This window comes from Macrotis lagotis, chromosome 1 (assembly GCF_037893015.1).
Source record: "Macrotis lagotis isolate mMagLag1 chromosome 1, bilby.v1.9.chrom.fasta, whole genome shotgun sequence".
NCBI classification, from domain to species: domain Eukaryota; kingdom Metazoa; phylum Chordata; class Mammalia; order Peramelemorphia; family Peramelidae; genus Macrotis; species Macrotis lagotis.
Window position 1 is genome coordinate 737024124 of NC_133658.1, and position 26424 is coordinate 737050547.

Below are 26424 nucleotides of genomic sequence, written 5' to 3' on the forward strand. Positions count from 1 at the left end.
AGGAAGGCAGGAAGTGGAGGTGATGAAGGAGAGTTTCTAGGGATAGGAGACAAATTAGCAAAAACACTAGAGAAGGCATGTTGTGTGGGAGGAACAAAATGAGGATCAGAGTATGTGGCAAAAAGATAGGAAGGAGCAAAGTTTTAAAGTGTTCTTAAGGCCAAAAAGAGAACTTTTCTATTGAATCTTGGAGATGATAGGAATCAATGTAGTTGAATGAATGGGGAGTAGAGTCAATAAGGTCTGATTTGAGGGGGGGGAACCAACTTTTCTGTGGGTAATCAACTCTTCTCAATGGTTGTTTGGTAAGAAAAGAAATATGGGAGAACGGCACAGAGTGTTTTCTTCAATTACTTGGAAAAAGTTTTTCTTTTTTAAAATCTTTCAGATCCCCTTCTCCAGAGATATCAAAGAGGGCAGCATGAGGCCTAGTTATTTTTTAAAAGGCATATATTTTAAAGACAAACTTGAGCAGCTTCCCAGGATACCCTCAGGCAGTACAAACTTCCTGAAAGTCACTACATAAATTATAAGGTTAACAAAAAAGACTGAACACCATGGCAGACCTTACACAGCCTCTTCGGTAACCGTCTGGGGTTAGTTGATGTATACTTAAAATTTTTACTTTTAAAAAAATAATCTGATGTAATTTAAAGCCCTTATATTATATTCATTATGTTATAGGAAGAAAAAACATAACCACATAATGGAGGCATTATACATTACAGTAGAATATTTAATTTGATGATTGGCTATCCGGGAGGTAGAGTTAAATGCCAGGGAGGCAAATGAAGATTATATTGAGGCAAATATGCTTTTAAAGTCCTACTGTACTCTATTAACATAACCATTCAGTACTGATGTTTAATCTACTGATAGAGGGTACTATTTAATCTTAATATTTTATAATTAGTGAAGAATACCCTACTGTGAAAAAGATTTCTTTTTAAGCTTCTCAGACAATTTGGAATGTTTCAAAAATCACTTCAATTTAAATTGCTTTGCAATAGTGGATAGAAGCTTAAATTATTTGTATTTGAGGTTTTCATTTCAGGTCTAAATTACAGTGACCACCAAATTCAAATTCTGAAGTACATGAAAATTGGTTTCATTTACTATCTAAATGAAGTTGCTAGAGATAAGTTCCATAACCAAAATCCCAAGCACTTTTAGACAATCTAGCAAGGTTTTGTGCATATATGCTCTATGAAGCATCCTCTATAATGTGAATTTCTTCACTTAATAAAGATAGCATTTGATTTTGCTTGTTTGTTGATTATTGTTTTAAGCATTTTGTTATTTACATACCAGCCTGGAGTGAATTTCTTTGGCATACAGTGGAAATAAGAATTCAGACTCCCCTTCCAGACGAAGACCATCTTTTGTAACACGCAGGTGCCCCATTCCAGTCTGTCAAAAAAAAAGATATTTTGATTTTTGTTTTATTTTTTATCACTATTCATTTCTTGAATTATGAAATTCATCAAGGTTTTATTTTTCCCTTTTCACAATATATGTAGTGAAGATAACTGAGTAAAAGAATGATTCTGCTTTCTCTAATTCAGGGGCATTATTTCTTCCTGGTGTCTATATCTAAGACATAATATAGAGACTGCCAAGACTTATCAGATTTTCTGCCTTTTACCTATTTCTGCTGATTCATGTGGAAATGGAATTTTTAATCTAGAGAAATATGGAATATATTTCTACCTGGAAGATGAAATGAAAAGACCATCTGTGGGAAATGTGGAAACAAATGATCTTTTCATTTCATTTTCCAACTAAAACCTTGTAAGATAAAGAAAAACAGGATGTGAAAAGGTAACATCATGTATATGTTGTCAAGGAATGAGACTTGATTTTCCTAGACCATGAATTGTGATATACCAAAAATTAGAGTTCATAGCAGGAAATGAAATATATCTTATGAAGACTAGGAAAATATGTTTGATGAGAGACCTATCAAATTGATAAAGAAGCCTTTAGACTGAAGTATGAGAGGGAAGGGAGAAAATTTTGTCATTGAAGTGTAAAGGAAAGTAAATTGGCAGAGGAAACAGAAAAAAACTGGAAAATACTGTCCTTAGAAGCAGAAAAGACAGGTCAAGCCTGTCAGGATAGTTGTTTTATCCTGAGCAAGTCATTTAACCTCTTAATGCCCCAGAAAACTCTTAAACTACAGAAGTTACAAAAAAAAGTCACAGAAGTTATTTCCTCATGTGCAAGGATTATTCCAATGAAATCACAAATGTGGAATACCAAAAAAAAAATTATTTTCCAGAGGCTTGGCACAGAACAATAGTGGAAGGAGTGTCTAGTAATTATCAGAAGAAAATAACTGGAAAGAGGTTTAGGTGGGTTTTTATATCTATATCTATAATTATAGCTATAAGTATTAATGAAATAATCTTGAAATGACAACAAAAGGAGATAAATATGAGATATCAACAAAACTTGGGATGAGATTCATGCCAAAAAAGGCAACAGGATAGTTTGTTTTGTAAATAAGCAGATATAAGAGAGTTGAAGAAATAGTAGAGTAAATGCTCTGCCATGTAAGCTTTTAGATGCTAATTAGGAGACAACTGATAGATTCTATATACCATATGATGTCATTTTTAAACACAACAGTATTATGGCATATTAGTTCACCTAGAGATATAAAATTTCCAAGCCTTTTGACCCATTCCGTTGTACACCATTATAACCATACCTGACATCTCTAAACTTTGCAATGGTTATGAAGCTAGAAATGCTCCCAATTTTTATCAGAATGAGACCATAAAATTCATTAAGGTTTGGTACTGATCTAGAAGGTTCAGATTCTGGTTGTCTAGAGGAGTCATTCAACTGTGGCAGGACATTGGAGATTAATTTCTATGAAAAGAAAAAAAGTCTTCAGTGACTTTCTATGTAGTAGAAGAATGTTTCAATGATGGAAAAAATTAATACTTTAGCTACATAACTTTAGTACCTAGTAAAGCAGAGACTATAAGAAGATGGAATTGTATATTGGGAACATGGGGCTAGAAATAGAAATGGGCACATAATTTGTACTGGATGAAAGAGATGGAGGAGCACTTGTTGTCAACAGGGCCACTTTAGAAATCACAATGGGTTTGGGCTTTTTGTTGTTTTGTTTTGTTTTTGTTTTGCTTTGACTTTTTCTTTTTAACTAGAGAAGTAGGATTGTCCAGGGTCATATAGCTAGAAAGTGGCAGTGTCTGAGGTCAGATTTGAGCTCAGGTCCTCCTGACTCCAGGAAAAGTGTAGAGTTTTAAACTATGCAAATATCCCTTCATAACTGAAAGGAGAGTGACCATGGCTGATCATATTCACTGGGAAAGATTATTGTGATATTTCTTTACTAAACTCCTTTTCTCTTCTTCTCTTCCCTTTCCCTTCTCAAGGAAAATGAAATCTTGTTCCAATTTTTTTCTATTTTTAAAGTTATATTGAAATCATCTGTTTTAATTAGCACTAATGTTGGTTAGATAAATGATTGACCCTAATTACAGTTAGGTTGTATAAAAAAAAAAGAGGAAGCATGATATTCTCATTTAGTTGATTTCCAACTTTGAAATGATTCCCACTTGACCCTGTTCAGATACTTCCTTTTTTGCTACCAACTTTGAAATTTCCTCCAGACACTGCTCTCTCCTCCCTGTAAACAAAGAGACTTCTCTGCACATGCATGAGTAGGAAAACAATGCATAGTACAATCTGATTTAACAGCAATCATCTAATAGCCATTTTTAAAGGCAGAGACCTTGATAATCTTGTCCCATATTGGGATATTTATTAAAATAGGAAATCTATACAATTAAGTTAATCTCACATTTTGTTCCTGAGTTCCCTGTCAAGAAGAAAGAACTAACTCCTTCTGTTTTGACATTCAGAGACCATCCTCTGTTGATTTTTCTCTCATAATCAGCCAGCCACTGCTCTATTTTTCTCTCTGCTCTTCCCTTTATGTTCCTCGAAAAGTCAGATATTGTACCAATTTAAGCAGAAAGTCCAACATTAGAAAATTTTGGAATAAGAGTTCATTCTCTGTAGGAAGGGAAGAAAGATAGAGAACATAAAAAAGGAGGAAGATAGAGAAAACAATATCATACTCTTCCTCCTCAACAAACTTGATTAGTCAGTCTCTTCTTTCAGTGTCCTGGGGACAGGGATAGGTGGGAATGACCACAGCAGCAAGTAATCTTTCTCCAATTTCTTGGGTCAAATTTGTGCCCTAGCCCTTTCAACTTTGTATCCCTGTGAGAGCTTCTCCTCAGGTGAGAGGAAATAATGCTATCTCATTGGTGTTTATCTCTCTTTCCCAGATCCTCAAGAATCTAGGTGCTGAAGATTTTTTATGCCCCTCAGAAACTGATCTGCAAAATACTGCTATAGAAAGAATAAAGAATTTAACTAACACTTATGTGCTTTATTCTGGTTTGGTCTAGGGTACCTCCAAGTCTTTGTTTGCTCAATATATGTCTCAAAAGAAAGTAGTTCATCTCCACAATGGATTTTAACTCCAATACCAATCTGCCTTCCTCAATTCAATTCAAACTCATTCAATTTAATTCAATGACCATTTATTATAGATCTATTCTTAGGCAAAGCTCTTACTAAGACATTTCCAAAGTAAGTATTCTGGCTGTCCTAGTCTGGATTCTTCTTCCTTTTTAACAAATTTAACAATGTGTACCATCCTGGTTTTAGGATATGCTTTGCTTCTAGGATGTTTCTCATGCATGGAAAACATGGTACCAACATTTTTTTCTGCCTCATAGCATAATTTACATGCTACTATCAGCTCTACTTTAAAAAAAGTGTTAGAAAGTATGAAATGCTCTTAAAAGCATTTGAGCTCCACAGGTCATCTAATATTTTAAAACTGTACAGGAAACTATACTAGAAGTTTTGGAAAGAACACTAAGAAAGGGAAAACATATTTTCTATTTTCAAGTAACTTGCAGTTTAGAGACAATGACAATGAAATAATCAGAGAACACTTTTATAGAAAAAAGATAATATTTTATGAAAATGCAATTTAATTTCTGGGGGGGGGGGCAGAACTACTTCTTTTAGCAATCTAGATTGTACCCTTCCACACCTTCTCATCCTGTGCAGTTCTTATGCATATTCTTCCTTACATCTTCCATAGAGGATCAAAATAACACATGTGTGTCCAATCCATGATTTGTGAACTGCATGTAGCTCTCAAAACTCATTCATGTAGCATTATTATTATTATTATAGTTATTGATAATAATTGGTTATATTATAGTCATAAGTAAATATTAAATTCTATGTTTTCTTTGAAAAGTTCTTGTTGGGTGATACTGCCTAGAAAGGGTAAAAGTTTGTGATGATGGGAAAATGGGGTGACTTCAGGCAAAGGGGGACTTAAAGATCAGGATCGTTCTAAGTGAAAAACTCACAGACAGACTATCTGGTCTGGAGGTGAGAAAGGCTTAGATTTTAATTCACAGGTTACTGCAAAGTTCACATGTTAGTTCACAAGTTACTACATAAAATTCACAGATGACCAAAATAGTTCACAGGTTAAGCTCTCTGGAGAGGCAGCAAGATTGTGAGTTATTTGAAGGACAGGCTGATCAGCAGAAGTTGAGGCTATAAAAGGAGTTAAAGTGTTTAAGAGAAAAAAGAAGGGAAGAAGTTTAGATCAATAAAAATCCAGCCACATAGTGCTAGGATAATATTATTCCAGTCACTTGGCAAGACTATGGGGGGGAGGAGAGAGAGAGAGAGAGAGAGAGAGAGAGAGAGAGAGAGAGAGAGAGAGAGAGAGGAGTGGCTAAGATGCTGCTCATTGTGAATGGGTGACATTCTAAATGTTAAAAAGGCATGACCTTTGAGTCCAATGCAGTTTAGAAAATGGAGAGAATGGAGAACACCCTCCACAGTACAGAAAAAAAAAAACAGCTTCAAAAGCATTTTCTTTGTGCTGTTTCACTTGGACACTTTCGTTTTGCTACTTTTAAGATCTTAGGAGTACCAACATAGATTCATACTCTTGCATGTAACCAGGCCACTTCTTTCCCATCAGTTGTGTCTTTCATAGCACATCTTATTATCCTTAATAATATCCTCTAACTTACTCACTCCCATTATGAGTCTATCCCTGGGCCTTTGTGTTTTGATTCTTCTGAGTTTTTGATATGACAAGATTCACGCATCTATGAACACTCCTATGGTACTTTTGTGGCAGCAAGCAGTTTGAACATTGTACAAATTTTCCAAAGTTATATGCTTTAATATCTCACTCCATCTCAGGCTCCATTAGCACTATCTACTCAAGGCAAGGGCTCAGCTGGGTGGTACAGAGGATAAGGCACTGAGCTTGGAATCAGGAAGATTCATCTTCCTGAATTCAAATATGGTTTCAGTTATTAGCTTTGTTAACCTGGACAAGTCATTTAACTCTTGCTTCAATTTCCTCATCTGTAAAATAAGCTGGGCAAGTAAATAGCAAACTATTCCATTATCTTTGTCAAGAAACCCCAAATGTGATCACAAAGAGTCAGACATGACTGAAACATATCTGACCAATAACAACAACAACCATTCAAGATATATTTATTGTTAACATCACTTTAGCAATCCATTACATTTTGGGGCAGTACATTTTTCATCTATTAAAGCTTTTTTTTCCACATTGCTATATATTTCATGAAGGGGCTTTGTAATATTTATGAAGCATCATCTCTAAATTTGAGCTCTGAAGACTTTTATCATCAGTGCAGTATCTCTTTGTTTGAAAACTGAGTGTGGAAGCCATCATGCTTAGGAAGTGATTTCAGGCTGCACTTTGCATTATCAACTCAATGCTTTTTGAAAATTAAAAAGCCATGAAAAGAATGACATAATATATTTTCTACAACTTTCAGTTAATAATTTAACTACAAAGATGTGGTCTGACATAGCCTATCTGTTCCCAAGATACCAGGGATATCCTAAATACATGCATATAATATTCTCACATAAATTTTCTAAGAAGATTAAGTAGTCATATGGTCAATGGTTGCTGATATATTATCACATTATTTTTTAAATAAAAAAGTCATTTATCACTGTATGCCTTAAAATTATGTCACAGTCAGACTAGATTTTGGTTAAATGAATTTAGTCAGACCTAATCATTTTTCTGACTACATCTGAAGAGCTTTTTGTCATATAAAGTACAATATTAGGATTTCGTTATCACTAATATAAAGAAAACAGATCACTCTAAAAATCAGCATATCTGTGTTGCCAAGTTCTCATCAGATTTTTTTTCCCCATTTCCTTTTACTGCTTTGAAAAAGCATACTACTCACAATCTTTTATCCTCCTTCATAATATTTGGAAATAGCCTTGTATTCCAAGCCGATTTTTCTTGACTCCTGTCTCTGTACTTAATAAGGACATCAGTTTTCTGGGTAAGAGCAGGGAATTTCGAGCATGGGGTGTCTTTAACCTTCTTGTGGCAATCATTTTGTATTGGTCAGACTTCTCCATGAAATAAACTATTTCTTTTATTCATTCCCCTCTTTTTTCAGGCCAGATATTTCACTTGAACATGCAGAATTGGAGCTATTATAATTGAGTCCAATATCTACTAATATTTTTATCCTTTCTTCTAATTTATTTTATTTGGTCTTTACTCGAACTAGTCAATTAGCTCACAGAATTCAAACAGCTAATTCTTAAATGAAGACATACTTTCGTAAGTCATTTGTCTTTTAAGAAATATTCATTTTCATATGCTACAAATGAGGAACTTTTCTTCCATTAAATATCAATACCTTTTCTACAACTTAAAGTTGCCCTGGATAGAGAGAGGAAAAGGCACTTTTTGGGGATTCTTTTTTACTTTTTTCCACTTTCCTTTGAATATTTCCTTCATCTTCTTCCCTACAATACTGAAGTTCATTTTTTTTATGATTATTCCTTTAAATTTCCCGTCCCTCCTTCTTATATAATTTTCTAACCCTTCTGGTCCTGTCTCTTTTGTGCTTAATGAAATTACATACATATTTGTGTATGTTTGAAATTGTGTTCAATATTCCTATTCAGATGATAGCTCACTGAATGCCCATTCCTCATACCACTTCTTTCATGATTATATTTTCTGTATCTTATGCACTTTTATGATTCAATAGTGATTTTTTCCCTTTCTTGCTCTGAATGGTTCCTATTAATCCCATTTTTATGTTCTTCTAAAATTATTAAAAAGAACCAAAACCATCAGCATTTTGACTTTTTTATGGCTCATAAAGATAACAGGATTCATCTTCATATGCATATCTTAATGCATTTCTCTTAGTGACTAATTCATATATACACAAAAAACATACATACATTCATATACATATATTTACACAAATTGCACACTGATACATATTATTAATGTATTGGCTAACTTAATTGCTCAAAATAGATTTGAAATCTCTATGATCCAGGAATTCCTCCTAAAGATACAGATTGCAACCTAATTTTTAAGAGCATGAAAAATTTACAATTTATCCTAAACATTAATAGAGATATACTATTGTATGGCCTTATTTTGCTTTAATTCAGACACCATTTATACAATAGTTCTGTCAAATGCTTCTTAAAGTCTCTTATAACATTGAAATTCTATTATTTTTATATTAACTTTTTAAAAGATCTTATATTTTGCAGTGTGTATTTTGTGATCCACCCATGTATTTTTATTTTAAAAGTATACTAAGTTCATTCGGATTTTATCCAAAGTTCAAATTAAATTTTTTCTTAATGCAACAGAAATATAATATATCTAAATTTTTTTCAAGTTTCTATCTAATAAGTTTCAAATCTACTGTATGATAATAATTTTTTCATCTTTGACTAATAGTTTGTTGTTATCTCTGAAACAGAGAAATATCAAGAGAACTACTCAATAAGATTCCTTCCCATAACACACTATAATTGTGATATGAGTAAATTCTCTGATGATATAGCCAATGTTGTTGGTGTGTTTTATAGATTTATAAAACATAGTTGTTCTCCTTATGAATTTCTCAAATATGAGTCTGATGGTTGAATTCTGCACAGTATTATCTCTCCAGAAACAAATAAGCTGGCATAATTAACTTTTCTGTCACTAAATTAATGACTCAATTTTGTCTTTAGTGTTTACCATACATCTATAATTCTATATCTGTTGAAAATGAGATTCAAATGATAAAAAGCTTTTAGTTTATTTGTAATTTCTCCATAAAAATGTCACATATAATTTCTTTCACAAAAGTCCTATTCCAATTTACTATTGATCTATGGCAATCATCCTGGGATACATCTTGTAGTATATAAAAAGGGGAAAGCATAAGTTGTCGACAGGTTCTACTAAACTAGAATATATTCACATTTTTGATCCAACTATAGTTTGTGTCTTTGATATGAGAAAAAAATCTCTAAATATGAAACATTACTGCTAGAGGATTGTCCTTCAGGTGATGATTTTGAGGGAAACATTAAAATGTTCCTTAGGGTATTATGGTGGAATAGGAATCCGTGGTTGTCATTGCAAATATGAGCTATTTGTCTAGTAACTTATAAGATAATGCACCAATAGAAGAATTGAAACTCATCCATACTGATATTTTTATTACAAATGAAATGAAAAAAGTTATAAAGTAGTTTCAGTAAAATGAAAAGATGCATTCATATTCTTCTCAAAGAGAAAAAGAAATATTTTGGAGAACTGGGTTTATCATATACCCCAAAGCAACAAAAAAACAGTTCAATAGTAGAAGTAAGCTCCAATGCCCTTTTATCACCTGACCTCAAGGAGTTCAGTACCTGGTTCATACTTTTCCTCTTCACCCTTCCCCTCAGACTTTAATATTCTATTCATATTGATGCTTCTGCAAAAACTCTGTGTGTTTCCAATTCATTAACCTCCTCAACTCCCACATCTAACCTTGTTTCTAATAAATGTTTTATTATAAACCTAACATTAAACACAACTAAACTTGTTTAGTAATTACATTTAAATGATTTAATTTAAATAATTGCTATTATTTTTATTTTACTGTATATATGAAGCGACTTAAACCTTCATTATATATTAGCTATCTACAGAAATTATTACACTTATAAATTACTATAGCTCAAAACAAGTCTATTTCCATTATTTTGAACTCTGAAATTCCCTGTTTAATGGGATGGAGATAGGAAGACTGCTGGCAAATATTTAACAAGTTGGGTTTCCCCAAAAACCTAAACTTTTTTAAGAAAGATTTTTACTTATTTTGAATTTTACAATTTTCCTCCTAAAATTGCTCCCCCCCCCCCGAAGGCAATCTGTTAGTCTTAACATTTTGTCCATGGTATACATTAAACTAAGTTGAATGTGATGTGAGAGAAATCATATCCTTAAGGAAGAAAAATAAAGTCTAAGAGATAGCAAAATTATATGATAAGTCAAAGAGTATGCACATTTTGTTGCCCTTTGGGCATAATTCCAAATTGCTCTCCAGAAAGGTTTGATGAGTTCACAGCTCCACCAAGAATGTTTTAGTGTCCCAGATTTACCACATCCCTTCCAACATTGATCACTGTCCTTTCTGGTCATATTGGACACTCTGAGAGGAGTGAGGTGGTACCTCCAGAGATGCTTTAAATTACATTTCTCTAATAAGTAGTGAATTAGGACAATTTTTCATATAGCTATGGGTCACTTTGATTTCCTCATCTGTAAATTGCCTTTGCATATCATTTGACCATTTGTCAATTGGGGAATGGCTTGTGTTTTTGAAAATTTGAAAATGTGTATAAATTAGAAATGAGTCCTTTGTCAGACATTCTAATTGTAAATTGTTTCCCAACTTAGGACATTTCTTTTGCTCTTGGTTACAGGGGTTTTGTCTGGGCAAAAACTTTTTAATTTAATGTAATCAAAATCATCTAGTTTGTTTTTAATGATGTTCTCCATCTCTTCCTTGGTCATAAACTGCTTCCCTTTCCATAAATCTGACAGGTAAACTATATCTTGATCTCCTAGTTTGCTTATAATATTGTTTTTTTATGTGTAAATCCTGTATCCATTTGGATCTTATCTTGGTATAGGGTGTGACATGTTGGTCTAATCCAAGTTTCTGCCATACTAACTTCCAATTTTCCCAACAGTTTTTATAGAAGAGTTAATTTTTATTCCAATAGCTGGACTCTTTGGGTTTATCAAACAGCATATTTCTATAATCATTTCCTGCTATTGCACCTAGTCTATTCCACTGGTTCACTACTCTATTTCTTAGCCAATTCCAGACAGTTTTGATGACTGATGCTTTATAATATCATTTTAGATCTGGTAGGGCTAAGCCACCTTTTTTTGCACATTTTCCCCATTAAATCCCTGGAAATTCTCGACTTTTTTTCTCCATATGAATTTACTTAAAATTTTTCTAACTCATTAAAGTATTTTTTTTGAATTTTGATTGGTAGGGCACTAAACAAGTAGTTTAGTTTTGGTAGAACTGTCATTTTTACTATATAAACTCAACCTATCCATGTGTAGTTGATATTTTCCCAGTTATTTGAATCTGATTTTACTTGTGTGAGAAGTGTTTTGTAATTGTTTTCAAAAAAGTTTTTGAGTCTACCTTGGCAGGTAGAGTTGCAGGTATTTTATATTGTCTGAGGTTACTTTGAATGGGATTTCTCTTTCTAACTCTTTCTACTGTATCTTGTTAGTCATATATAGAAATGTTGAGATTTATGAGGGTTTATTTTAAATCTTGCAACTTTGCTAAAGATGCTAATTATTTCTAGTGGTTTTTTAGATGATTTTTGGGGGTTTTCTAGGTGTACCATCATGTCATCTGCAAAGAGTGAGATTTTTCTCTTCATTCCCAATTCTAATTCCTTCAATTTCTTTTTTCTTCTCTTATTGCTGAAGCTAACATGTCTAATACAATATTGAATAGTAGCAGTGATAATGGGCATCCTTGTTTCACCCCTGATCTTATTAGGGAATGCCTCTAACCTATCCCTATTGCATATAATGATTATTGATGGTTTCATATAGATACTGCTTATTATTCTAAGAAACTATTCATTTATTCCTACACTCTCTGGTGTTTTTAGTAGGAATGGATGCTGTATTTTTTCCAAAGCTTTTTCAGCATCTATTGATATAATTATATGATTTTTGATAGATTTGTCATTGATATAATTAAATATACTAATAGTTTTCCTAGTATTAAACCAACCCTACATTCCTGGGATAAATCCTACTTGGTCATAATGTATTATCCTAGTGATAACTTTTTGTAGTCGTTTTGCTAAGATTTTATTTAAAATTTTTGCATCAATATGTATTAGGGATATAGGTCTATAATTTTCTTTCTCTGTTTTAACTCTTTCTGGTTTAGGTATCAGTACCATATTGGTGTCATAGAAAGAGTTAGGCAGAGTACCACCTATTTTTTCCAAAGAATTTATATAGAATTGGAACCAGTTGTTTCTTAAATGTTTGATAGAATTCACTTGTGAGTCCATCTGGTTCTGGAAAGGGAGTTTCTTAGGGAGTTCAATAATGGCTTGTTGAATTCCTTTTTCTGAGATATGGTTATTTAGATATTTAATTTCCTCTTTGTTTAACCTGGGCAAATTACATTTTTGTAAATATTCATCCATTTCACTTAGATTATCAAATTTATTGACATAGAGTTGGGCAAAATTGTTCTGAATTATTACTTTATTTTAATTTATTTACTTTATTCTGAATTATTACTTTAATTTAATTTAATTTTAAAAGGGTGGTGATTTCACCTTTTTTATTTATGATACTAGCAATTTGATTTTCTTCTTCCTTTCTTTTTTAAATCAAATTGACCAGAGGTTCATCAATTGTATTGTTTTTTTCATAAAACCAGCATTTGGCTTTATTTATTAGTTCAATAGATTTCTTGCTTTCGATTTTATTAACTTCTTTAATTTTTAGAATTTCTAATTTGGTATTTAATTGGAGGTTCTAAATTTGTTCTTTCTCTAATTTTTTTAGTTGCATATTTAGTTCATTGCTTTCCTCTTTCTCTAATTTATTCATGTAAGCATTTAAAAATATAATACATCCCCTGACAGTCACCTTGAGTGTATCCCATAGGTTTTGGTATGTTGTTTCACTATTGTAATTATCTAGGATGAAATAATTAATTCTTTCTGTAAATTGTTGTTTGATCCATTTATTCTTTAAAATCAGGTTATTTAGTTTCCAATTAGTTTTGGGTTTGTATCTACCTGGCCCAATATTACATGTGAATTTTATTGCATTATATTTTGAGAAAGTTATACTCACTATTTCTGCCTTTTTGCAATTGATTATGAGGTTTTTATGCCTTAGTGCATGGTCAATTTTTGTGTAAGTGCCATGTACTCGAGAAAAAAAGTATATTCCTTTCTATCCCCATTCAATTTCCTCCATAAATCTATCATGTCAAGGTTTTTCTAATGATTTATTTATCTCCTTAACTTCCTCCTTGTTTATTTTATCATTAAATTTATCAAAATCTGAGAGTGGGAGGTTGAGTTCTCCCACTAGTAGAGTTTTGCTGTCTATTTCTTCCTGTAGCTCTTTCAACTTCTCTTCTAAGAATTTGGATGCTATATCTTTGGATACATACATATTTAGTATTGAAATTATTTTATTGTCTATGGTACCTTTTAGGAGGATATAGTTTCCTTCCTTATCTCTTTTAATGATATCTATTTTTACAGCTGCTTTGTCTGAGATAAGGATTGCTACCCCTGCTTTTTCACTTCAGCTGAAGCAAAATATATTTTGCTCCATTACCTTTACTCTATATGTATTGCTTTGCTTCAAATGAGTTTCTTGTAAGCAGCATATTGTAGGATTCTGGTTTTTTTAATCCACTCTGCTATTCGCTTATGTTTTAAGGGAGAGTTCATACCATTCACATTAAAGTTATAATTACCAGCTCTTTATTGCCCCCATGCTAAGTTCTTTTTTTATTCTTCTTCTTTTTTGCACTTTATCCATATTCCCCTGTGTTTTGTTTCTGAGTACCACCACCTTCAGTGTGTTTGCCCTCCTATATCCATCCCCCTCCCCTTTCTTTCTCCTTTCCCTCTATTCCTTCTTCCTTCCCTTGCTTCTGTTAGTTCACCTTTTCCTCCTCCTACCCCTTTCCCCTTATAATACTTGAAAGGTAAGTTAAATTTCTTAACTTAACTAAGTGTATGTATTTATGTTAAATTTAAGCCCAATCTATAAGATTCAGGTAGTTCTCACTTCCTCCCTTCTTCCCCTATATTGCCATAGGTCCTTTGTATCTCTAAATGCAATGAGATTTACCCCATTCAATCTCTTCCATCCTCCTTTCTCCTTACTGTACCCCTTTTAAAAGAGGAATTATTTTTATATCATTCCATCTGAGTCATAGAAAACTCATGTGTGTGCATCACTTCTGGCTAAGTATATTCTCTCTAATAGAGATACAATTCTCAAGAGTTATGAGACTCTTTCTTCCAGGTGGGTATATAGCCAGTTCCATCTTACTGTATAGCACTTTTTTTCTTTACCCCTTTTTAAAACCTTTTCACATGTCTCCCGAATCTCCTGTTTGAAGTCCAAATTTTCAATTTAGCTCTAATCTTTTCATCAGGAAATATTGGAAGTCTCCCATTTTGTTAAATGCCCATGTTTTCTCCTGGAAGAGAAAGCTGAATTTTTCTAGATAGTGGATTTTTGGCTGCATTCCAAGCTCTCTTATTCTTTGGAATATTTCATTCCAGGAACTTTGATCCCTTAAATTTGATGCAGCAAGGTGCTGCGTAATCCTTACTGTGACTCCTTGGTATTTAAATTGTTTCTTTCTGGATGCTTGCAGGATTTTCTTATTGATTTGATAGTTGTGGAATTTGATCACAATATTCCTTGGTGTTTTTATTTTAGGATCCCTTTCTTGAGGGGATTAATGAATTCTTTCAATAACTATTTTGCCTTCTGATTCTATGATATCTGGGCAGTTTTCCATCACTAAAACCTGTAATAGCAAGTCCAGACTTTTTTTTCTATTCAATGTTTTCAGGAAGACCAATAATTCTTAGGTTATCTCTCCTTGATCTATTCTCAATGTCAGTGGTTTTGCTGATGAGGTATTTTACATTTTCTTCTATTTTTTTTATCTTTTGTTTTTTTTTAACAGAAGCTTGTTGTCTCATGAAGTCATTAGTTTCCCAAGATTCCATTATTTTTTTTAGAGAAGAATTTTCTAAATTTACCTTTTGCAACTCCTTTTCCAATTAGTCAATTCTATTTTTGAAGGAGTTTTCCATTTGCCCAAGTGTAGTTTTAAGAGAATTATTTTCTTTTTTGCATTTGCTCAACTGAGGATCTGTGAGAATTATTCTCATTTTGTATTTGTCTAATTGTATTTTCCAAGGATTTGTTTTCTTGTTAATTTTCTCTTGCAAGGTATTAATTTTCTCTTGAATTTCTTTTCCCAATTTTTCCAATTAATTTTTAAACTCCTTCCTGATTTCTTCTAGGAAGTTTTTTTGGACTGGAGACCAATTCTTCTTCTCCTTGGAAGTTCTAGATCTCTCTGGGTTAGCATCTGTGACTTCTAAGTATTTCTCAATGGGCCCCCCTTTCCTCCAGTCTTTATTAATCTTCCTAGGATCCTTTGTTGGAGGAGGGGCTGGCTCTCAGAGGTTTGCTTTTGAAAACCTAGAGGCTTTGTTCACTTGGCCTAGTTAATTTTAAGTGGGCCAGTCAGCAGTGGGTGCTGTTCGCTTTCTCTGGAGTGTTTCAGTCCCTCACCCTAGGCCTGGAGGGAGTGAGGGGCTGCAGAAGGGTCTGAATTGTCCTTGAACAATGTGGGCTTGGCCCTGGGGGTGGGAGTTAATCCCCCTTTCAGTTGAGGGAGCTCTGTTGCCCACATCTGAGCCTGAGGGAATTGGAGGGGCCTTTACTATTTGTTCTCCTGTTTTATTGAGAAAATTACAGTCATTTAATATGAATTCTCTCTTCTCTCCACCTTGGAATTCATCTTTACCTTAATCAGCCTTAAAGAAATAGCTCTTCTTCTTCTTAAGGCAAATTTTTCAACCTTGACCTTGATTCCCTTGATTCAATCTCTTCCTATAGCCTATCTCTTCTATGACTTTGTTCATTTACCATTCCCTTGTTCTTTCTCATTCTTTAAGTTATCCTTTTCTCATGGAACCTTCTTGGTTGCCTACAAAGATGAAAATGTTTCCCCTAATCTTTAAATAATTAAAGAAAAAAAATTCACTTTACCCTGCCATTCTCTCAAGCTAGAGTCTCTAGTTCTTCTCCCTTTCATTTTCATGATCTCAGAGTTATCCACCCTCCCAGATACTACTTCCTAAACATCTACTGCAATCTGTTTTTCAACAATCTCTAGAAATTGTGCTCCTTAAGGGTCGGCAATTATTGCTTAACTGCTAAATTCATTGGTCTTTTTACAATTTTGACCTCTCAGGAGTTTTTGGTACTACTGGCTAATGTTCTTCCTAGATATTCAGTCTTTTGGCTTCATTCCACACTGTTGCTTTTTTTTTTTTTTTGCCAAATTGCATCATTAACTGTTCCAAGACTCAAAATTCTAGTTTTCTAAGAGGTGTCTCCTTTTCCACTCTTTGCCTAGAATTTGTACCCTCTTTAGTTTCAGATCTATGAATCCTTATCTGCCTTCAAAGGTCAGCTCAGGGACTACCTCCTTTGTAAAAGCCTGCTTTCATTTCCCAATTTTAAAGCAAAACAAAATAAAACATATAACTATCCCTATTATAGCCTCCAATAGAATCCAAATTTCACTCTTTTCCTTAGCCCTATTACAGAACTGTATATAGTAGGTGCTTAATAAATGTTTATTAAATTTAAGTAACTAGTGAAAGAACCAGGACTCAGTTTTAGAACAGTGCAGTTAAAAGAGGCAAAGCATTTGAGTTCAAATCTCAGTTCTCTTACTTACTACCATTTTACCATAGGAAAATCATCTAGCCTCTCTAGGACTCAGGTTCCTCATTTATAAAATAAAGGCCTTGGGTTGGAGGAATTCTAAAGTTTAGCTCTAGATTTAAGTTTCTATGATTATAGGATCATAAATAATTCGGAGTAGGTAAGTGATTCAGAGGAGAGAGTGCTAGACCTGGACTGTAGAAGACCTAAATTCAAATCCTGCCTCAAGTGTGCCTCAGGGAAAGTCACTTAACTGCTTTCTGTCTTAGTTTCCTCAAATGCAAAATTGGAACAATAATACCTACCTTCTAGGATTGTTGTGAAGATCTAATGAGATAATATTTGTAAAGTGTTTAGGATGGTGCCTGATACATAGTAGTCATATGTTTCCTTTCTTTCTCCCTCCCTCTCATCCTTCCCTTCCTCCTCCCTCCCTCTCATGTTTAAGTCCTGAAAATATAAAATAAACATGTCCTTGGTGAAAAAGAAAAGACTGAGTTTACTGTTCTCTAAGGTAAGCACTCTATATATTGAAAATAACAAGTGTGATGAGGGTATATCCTTGATTCTAAAGTCTTAATTGAAAAAAGATTAGAAAAAATGGTATTACCTTTAGGTGGTAAATATCTTTCTATATGTACATTTTAAAGGAAGATGACTTGCTTTGCTGATTGGAAATTCAGGTGATTTGATGGCTGAAGCTTATTATTTTTTGTCATAAATATTACTGAAATGACCCCAGATGAAGAAATTATTATGAAAAGACTGTTTTGATACCCTTCACTTTTAATTAACTTGAAATGAGGTAAGCAGAGCTGAATGATCCTTACTCATGAGGCTTCTTGTGATGGCTTAGTTTACTAATCAGACCAGGCAAAGTTCACATAATTGGCTTTTAGCTACTAGGAAAGAATGCTATAAACAGGCCATAATACTCCCAATGGGAGGTCAATGAAAATATTGGAGGCATTTTAACATTTCCAAAATATTTAACCTTGCATTAATTTTAAAGTAAGAAATGTTTAAAGCTACTGTTTATCAAAACAGAACTGCCCTTTCCTTTGGCTCCATTTTGACATGTTTATTGCTAAGGCATGTTACAACTGGTTACACACAGTTTATTTTATACCAAAGTTTCTTTTGTGCCACAAAATGTCACATTTGATATAACTGATCAAGGCATTTCTAGCTTAGATAATTTGACCGGACTATTACAAAAAAAGAAGATAGAAAAAAAGAGAAACAAAAAGGGAAATTAAATTAAATATTATTTTGAAGTTTATCACAATACAAAAAATATCTATTTTAAGATTATTCTAGTTTATGTGAATATTATCCAAATGTCTCAAGACCCTGTAGCAGAAAATTATGGCAGCATTAGTGCAATGAGACTTGGTCAGTCTCTCTGATGGAATGAAGGCAACTGATGAGGATTTTGAACCAGTCAAATGATCTAGTGAATGTTTGAGGTTCCGATTCACCTATTTCTCCTATTTTACCTCTAAGTGATAAAATGAAACCAACATGTTTGGACTACATCATAGTACTCTATTTGCTGTGAGAGAAGCAGTAATCATAAAATCTAAAACAATGTTTAAACCTCAATATATGCTTGTGCTGTTGTTTAGTCATTCAGTTGTATCCAATTCTTTTGTGATGCTTTGGATCATACCATACCAATATGTTTCTGAGGTTTTCTTGGCAATGATACTAGAGTGGTTTGTCATTTTCCTTTCCAGAGGCAAATAAAAATTAAATGACTTGACCAAAGTCCCATAGGAAGTAAGTGTCTCAGGTTGTATTTGAATTCAGATCTTCCTGACTCCATATCTCTATGGTGGAAGTGATTTCAAAGAAAATAAATAGATTGGAAATTTTATTATTACTCCAATTAAAAAAAAAAGCAAAACAAGAAAATATGAGGACCTATTTGCTTGTTTGCCTGCTTTCTAATCTTTATAAAACTTTCATTAGAATGATTTAAATACACATTAATGGTATCCTTGATGAAAATGTTAGAGGAGAATAGACTGGTTTTCCTGAATGATTTTTTTTATTCCCAAGAATTTCTTTATAGATATGATCACAAGTGGATGAGAAGTGTAAAGGTAAGAAGATATGAAATGTTTTCTTTTTAATCTCAGAAAAATAAAGACTCAGAAGAGCAAAGAACAACTTTAAAGGTTCTTTTATCAAGGCTTGTCCCACACATACATAAGGTTACCGATGTTATTGATGTAAAAAATAATATGTAAATTTATTCTTGGGTGCTCAGTTTTTATATCAAATGAGGCATAAAGCATGAAGACAATGCTCTTAGATGATGTTCACTAGTAACATGTAAGGTCTTTTGCACAAAATCCAAGTAAGAAGGAGATTCTATATTCTATATAGATGATTATGATGATGATGACGATGATGATAATGATGATGACACAAATCTTCCCATTAACATATTGCTTCATGAAATCTCATCTTTAGTTAAGTCCTACTGGATGACTTCAATGAAAATCCATCCAAAAATAATATGGACTTTGCAATCCACACTGGAAAAAAAAGTGTCTGAGAAATAGTTATTATTCATATCAAGATGTAGATTTGGGACTTCTGGCCAAGATGGCATAGAGAAGTCAGGCACTGTACTAAGCTTTTCTGGCTTTCCTCAGAACTAATATGAAACAAGTTTCTTAACAGAATTCAAATTTCCCAAATCCAGAGAAGCACAAAGGAGAAGAACATCTACCAACAAGGTGATGGGGATTATGGGGGTGGGGGCAGAGAGCAGAAAGTCAGCACAGGGGCAGTGGGGTGATCCAGACTAACCTCAGAACAGCTGTGGAAGATTTTGTCTTTGTAATTAGGCAGGAGAGCTCCAGCAAGGTTGGAGGGAGAGTTTCAGTGCAGCAGGCAGAAGACCAGTCATGGGCCCCATGTTTTCAGTGGAGTTCCCATGTTTCCAGTTGAGCCTGCCCTCCCCCCACCCCCATCTCTTTGAGAGAAAGGGACTCTTCCCAGAACAAACACAGTAACAACCTTCCCCCGCCCCCCCCCCCTTAGGTGTGGGCAGCAGATCTCTCTGAGTACTGACTGAATAATAAGATTAACTACATAGCCTGAGGGGTTAGCCCACATTGTTGAAGGATAATTCAGACCCTGCTGCTCCCCCCACTCCCTCAGGCCTAGGGAGTGGGCAACAAATCAAGGTTACAGACACTCCAGAGAAAGCCTCTAGCACTGACTAGTGGCTGGCCCACTTGGAGTTACTAAATCCAGTCAGCAAAGCCTCTAGGGTTTTCAAAACCAAAGGTCTGTGAACCAGACCCTACCTCCAACACATGATTCTAGGAAAAATGAAGAAAGGCCAGCAGAAGGAGGGTCTATGGAAAACTACCCAGAAGAAAAAAGACCCTAATTCAGAGAGAGCTAGAACTTCTAAAGAGAATATTATTTGGTTTCCAGCCCCAAAAGACTTCTTAGAAGAGATCAAGAAGGACTTTAAAAAACAAATGGAGAAACTGGGAAAAGAAATACAAGACAAAATTAATACCTTACAAGAGAAAATTAATGTCTCACAACAAGGAAACAATTCTCTCAAAATCACAATTGAGCAAATGGAAAACTCTTTCAAAAATAGAATTGACCAATTGAAAAATGAGTTGCAAAAGGTAAATGAAGAAAATTCTCTCTAAAAAAAGAATGGAATCTGTGGAAACTAATGACTTCATGAGGCAACAAGAATTGGTTAAACAAAAACCAAAAAATTGAAAAAATAGAAGAAAACATAAAAACTTCATTGGGAAAACTACTGACAGATAATACATCCAGGAGAAACAACTTAAGAATCATTGGGATTCCTGAACACATTGAGGATGAAAAAAGCCTGGATTCAATATTTCAAGATCTTTTGAAGGGAAATTTTCCTGATAGTTATTGAAAGAATACATTGATCTTCTTCTGAAAGGAATTCCAAAATTAAAATACCAAGGAATAGTGTGGCCAAATTTTAGAACTATCAGATCAAAGAGAAAATCTTGCAAGCAGCCAGAAAGAAATAAGTTAGCTACCAAGGAACCTCAGTAAGGATTACACAGGACCTGGCTGCATCAACATAAGGGATGAAAAAGCCTGGAATACGATATGCTAAAGAGCAAAGGAGCTTGGAATGCAGGTGTGAATTCACTAATTGAGCCTTCTCTTCCTGGGAAAAGATGGACATTTAATGAAATAGGATACTTCCAACTTTTCCTCATGAAAAGACCAGAGCTAAATCGAAAATTTGGACTTCAAACAGGAGACTCAAAGAGACACATGAAAAGTAAAAAAAGGGAAAAAAATTGCTATCCAATAAGATGAAACTGGTTATGTACCCACCTGGGAGAAAGATTCTAATAACTCTTGAGAACTGTGACTCTATTAGAAAGAATATACTTAGCCAGAAGTAATAGACACTCGTGACTTGTCTGTGATTCAGAATGATTTAAAAAATAATATCTCCTTAAAAAGGGGGAGCAGTAAAAGATGGGTGGATGGAGGAGATTGAATGGGGTAAATCACATTACATGAAGAGGTACAAAGGATCTATTGCAATAGCGTGCAATAAGGTAGGAAGTGAAAACTGCCTGAATCTTTCATCAAATTTTTCTCAAAGAAGGATTAACACACTCAGTTAAGAAACTTATTAACCTTTCAAATATTAAAGGGTAAAGGGAGGGGAAGTGGGTGGAAAAGGGGAACTAACAGAAGAAAGGTAAGGAAGAAGGGGCAAAGGGAAAGGGGGGGGATTGGCAAAGGGGTGGATATAAGGGGAAAACACACTGAAGGAGGTGGTATTCAGAAGTATTATACTGGGGAATATGGATAAAGTTAAAAAAGGGGAAAAATACAAGCATATGGAAGATAACATGGAGGGCAATAAAGAGTTAATAATTATAACTTTGAATGTAAATGGGATGAACACTCTCATAAAATGTAAGCAAATAGAAGAGCAGAGTGGATTAAAAACCAGAATCCTACAATATGTTGCTTACAAGAAACTCATCAGAAGCAGAGAGATACATATAGAGAAAAGGTAAAAGGTTGGAGCAGAATATATTTTGCTTCAGCCTAAGTCAAAAAAGCAGGGGTAGCAATCCTTATCTCACATAAAGCAGCTGCTAAAATAGATTTCATTAAAAGAGATAAGGAAGGAAATTATATCCTCTTAAAAGGTACCATAGATAATGAAGCAATTTCAATATTTAATATGTATGCACCAAGGGGTATAGCATCCAAATTTTTAGAGGAGAATTTGAATGAACCACAAGAAGACATAGACAGAAAAACTCTGCTAGTGGGAGATCTCAACCTCCCTCTCTCAGATTTAGATAAAATAAACATAAAATAAACAAGAAGGAAGTTAAGGAGATAAATAAAATATTAGAAAACCTAGATATGATAGACCTTTTGAGGAAATTGAATGGGGATAGAAAGGAATATACATTTTTTCTGCAGTACATGGCATTTATACAAAAACTGACCCTGCACTAGGACATAAAAACCTTATAATCAAGTGCAGAAAGTCAGAAATAGTGAACACTTGCTTCTCAGATCATAAATCAAAAAATATCAGGAGCAACAAAAGGCCTTGGAGAGAGACAGACCTAAAACTAATTGTAAACTAAATAAGCTCATTTTAAAGGATGAGTGGATCAAGAGGCAAATTCACCCTCAGGCACTTAATAATTACCTGGCTGTGTGGCCTTGGGCAGGTCACTTAACCCCATTGCCTTGCCAAAAAAATATACAAGAAAAAAATGAGTGGATCAAACAGCAAGTTATAGTGATAATTAATGATTTCAACCTTGATAATGACAATAATGAGTCAACATACCAAAGTTTATGGGATACAGCCAAGGCAGTTATTAGGGGGATATATTTTATCTTTAACTGCTTATATGAATAAAATAGAGAAAGAGAAAATCTAAGCATGTAACTAAAAAAATTAGAGAAAATACAAATCAACCCCCCCAAATTAGAAATTCTAAAAATTAATGGAGAAATTAATAAAATTGAAAGCAAGAAAACTACTGACCTAATTAATAAATCAAAGATTTGGTTTTAAGGAAAAAAAAACAATAAAATTGATAAATCTTTGGTTAATTTGTTTAAGGAATAAGAAAAATAAAACCAAATTATTAGTATCATAAATGAAAATAAGGATTCCTTTCAATGAGGAGGAAATTAAAGTAATAATTCAGAACTATTTTGCCTAACTGTATGCCAATTAATTTGATAATCTAAGTGAAATGGATGAATATTTATGAAAATAAAAGTTGCCCAGGTTAAATGAAGAGGAAATCAAATAACCAAATAACCCTATCTCAGAAAAAGAAATTGAGGGTAGCTAGGTGGTGCAGTGGATAGAGCACTGGCCTTGGAGTCAGGAGTACCTGAGTTCATATCTGGCTGTGTGGCCTTGGGCAAGTCATTTAACCCCATTGCCTTGAAAAAAATCTTAAGAAAAAAAAAGAAATTAAACAAGTCATTATTAAAATCCCTAAGAAAAAATCTCCAAGGCCAGATGGATTCACAAGTGAATTCTATCAAGCATTTAAGGAACAATTGGTTCCAATTCTATTTAATTCTTTGGAAAAATAGGTGAAGATAGAACTCTGCCTAACTCCTTCTATGACACCATTATGGTGCTGATACCTAACCAGGAAGAGTCAAAACAGAGAAAGAAAATTATAGACCAATTTCCCTAATGACTATGAATGCAAAAATCTTAAATAAAACCTTAGCAAAACAGTAGGTTATCACTAGGATAATACACTATGACCAAGCTGGATTTATCCCAGGAATGCAGCATTGGTTCAGTATTAGAAAACTGTTAGTATATTTGACTATATCAATAACAGACCTAGCAGAAGTCATATGATTATCTCAATAGATGCTGAAAAAGCCTTGGACAAAATCCAATACCCATTCCTAAAGAGTATAGGAATAAATGGATTGTTACTTAGAATGATTAAGCAGTATTTATCTGAAACCATCAACAAGTATTATCTTCAATGAGAATAATAAGATCAAAGGTAAAACAAGGATGTCCAATATCACCACTACTATTCAATATTGTATTAAAGTGTTATCTTCAGCAATAAGAGAAGAAGAAATTGAAGGAATTAAAATTGGGAAGGAAGAAAAAAAATTTTTACTCTTTGCAGATGACATGATGCTATGCCTAAAGAATCCTAAAAAATCATAAAAAAACTACTAGAAACAATTAGCAACTTCAGCAAAGATGTAGGATATAAAATAAACTCTCATAAATCCTCAGCATTTCTATATATTACTAACAAGATACAATAGCAAGTGATAGAAAGAGATATCATATTCAAAATAACTTCAGACAATATAAAATACTTGGGATCTGCCTGTCAAGGCAGACTCAGAAACTATGAAAACAACTATAAAACACTCTTTACACAAATAAAATCAGACTTGTATAACTAGGCAAATATCAACTGCTCATGGATAGGATGAGCTAATATAATAAAAATGACAATTCTACCTAAATTAAACAACTTATTTAGTCCTTTACAAACAAACTTACAAAAAATGAATGAGCTAGAAGAAACTGTAACTAAATTCATGTGGAGAAACAAAAAAGTCAAGAATATCCATGGATTTAACGAAAAAAAGTGCAAAAGAAGCTGGCTTATAATCTTAACAGATCTAAATTTAGAATTGACTAAGAGAGTGGTGGATTAGTGGAATAGATTATGTGAAAAAGAGACAGCAGGAAATGATTATAGTAATCTGCTATTTGATAAACCCAAAGAGTCTAGGTTCTGGCATAAGAACTCTGATAAAACCTGTTGAGAAGATTGGAAGTTAGATTGGCAGGAACTTGGATTAGACTAATATCTCACACCTTATATCAAGATAAGATCAAAATGGGTACAGAATTTATACATAAAAGACAATATTATAAGCAAACTAGGAGATTAAGGAATAGTTTACTTGTCAGATCTTTGAAAAGAGAAGTAGTTTATGACCAAGGAAGAGATGGAGAACACCATTAGAAACAAATTAGATAATTTTGATTACATTAAATTAAAAAAAACTTTTGCACAGAAAAAACCACTGTAACCAAGATCAAAAGAAATGTAGTGAATTGAGAAACAAATTTTACAACTAGTATTTCTGACAAAGGACTCATTTCTAAAATATATAGAGAACTGAGTCATATTTATAAAAAAACAAACCATTCCTCAACTGACAAATGGTCTAAGCATATGCAAAGGCAATTTACTGATGAGGAAACCAAAGATATTTATAGTCATACAGAAAAATTGCTCTAAATCATTACTGATCAGAAAAAAATGCAAATTAAAGCAGCTCTGAGGTACCATCTCACACCTATCAGATTGGTCAATATGACCAGAAAAGACAATGTTCAATGTTGGACGGGATGTGGGAAATCTGGGACACTAATACATTGTTGGTGGAGCTATGAATTTATCCAACCTTTCTGGAGAGCAATCTGGAATTATACTCAAAAGGCAATAAGCAAAAAGCAATACCACTGAAGAGATCATGCAAAAGGGTAAAAACATCACTTGTACAAAACTATTCATAGCAGCCTTGATTGTGATAGCAAAGAATTGGAAATCAGATGAATGTCTATCAATTGGGGAATGGCTATGGACCACTATTGTTCTGTTAGAAACTAAGAATTTTGTTATCTGTAAGATTTTATTTCCTCCTCAAGGATATGATTTCTCTCCCAACACATTCAGTTTCAATCAATGTATAGCATGGAAACAATATAAAGATTACCAGAATGCCTTCTGTGGGGGAATGGGGGAGGGAAGGGAGAGTGGAGGAAATATTGTAAAATTCAAAACCTTACAGAAAAGGTTTGTATATAATTGTACATACTATTGTATATTGTATATAATGCATAAACTTGCATTGTATATACTATTATATATGATTGTATAGATTTGTATATACCATTTTATATAATTGGAAAATAATTGTATATGCTATTTTATATACTATTATCTATGATTGGAAAACTAAATATTAATTTAAATAAAAGATGTACATTTGGATGGGCTACCTATTTGTACTAATACATCACTACAAAAAGATAAGCCAAAAGCCAGAAATGAATAGGAAGATGGAGTTAGATAAAATCTAGTAAACTGTACAGCACTTTTGATTATCTCAATGATGCAAAAGTTCACTAAAAATACAAAATTATCCCAGTAATTCTATATAGCAAACTATGGAATAGTTTTTATAGTTCAAAGAGTTCCAAAGAATCAAAATTTTAGATGGCTGAATGAATCATTGCAAAGAGGCGTAGTGATTATGAACAAGTTAGAAATTATTCCCAGAAATAATGTGCATCTGAAACAATGATGGAAAAAGGAAATAATTCCACACAAGTATAATCAGAA

At 33.4% G+C, this 26424-nt stretch overlaps 1 protein-coding gene across 4 annotated transcripts in view; it reads right to left on the minus strand.

Moving 5' to 3' along the window:
* The window catches only part of SGCG (sarcoglycan gamma), a 313578-nt gene that overhangs the window by 111135 nt on the left and 176019 nt on the right, over positions 1–26424 (minus strand). For all 4 annotated transcript variants that reach the window (XM_074216214.1, XM_074216217.1, XM_074216216.1 and 1 more), the window contains exon 3: positions 1309–1410. In XM_074216214.1, the coding sequence (XP_074072315.1) occupies positions 1309–1410 (102 nt within the window). The remainder of the gene's footprint in view (positions 1–1308; positions 1411–26424) is intronic.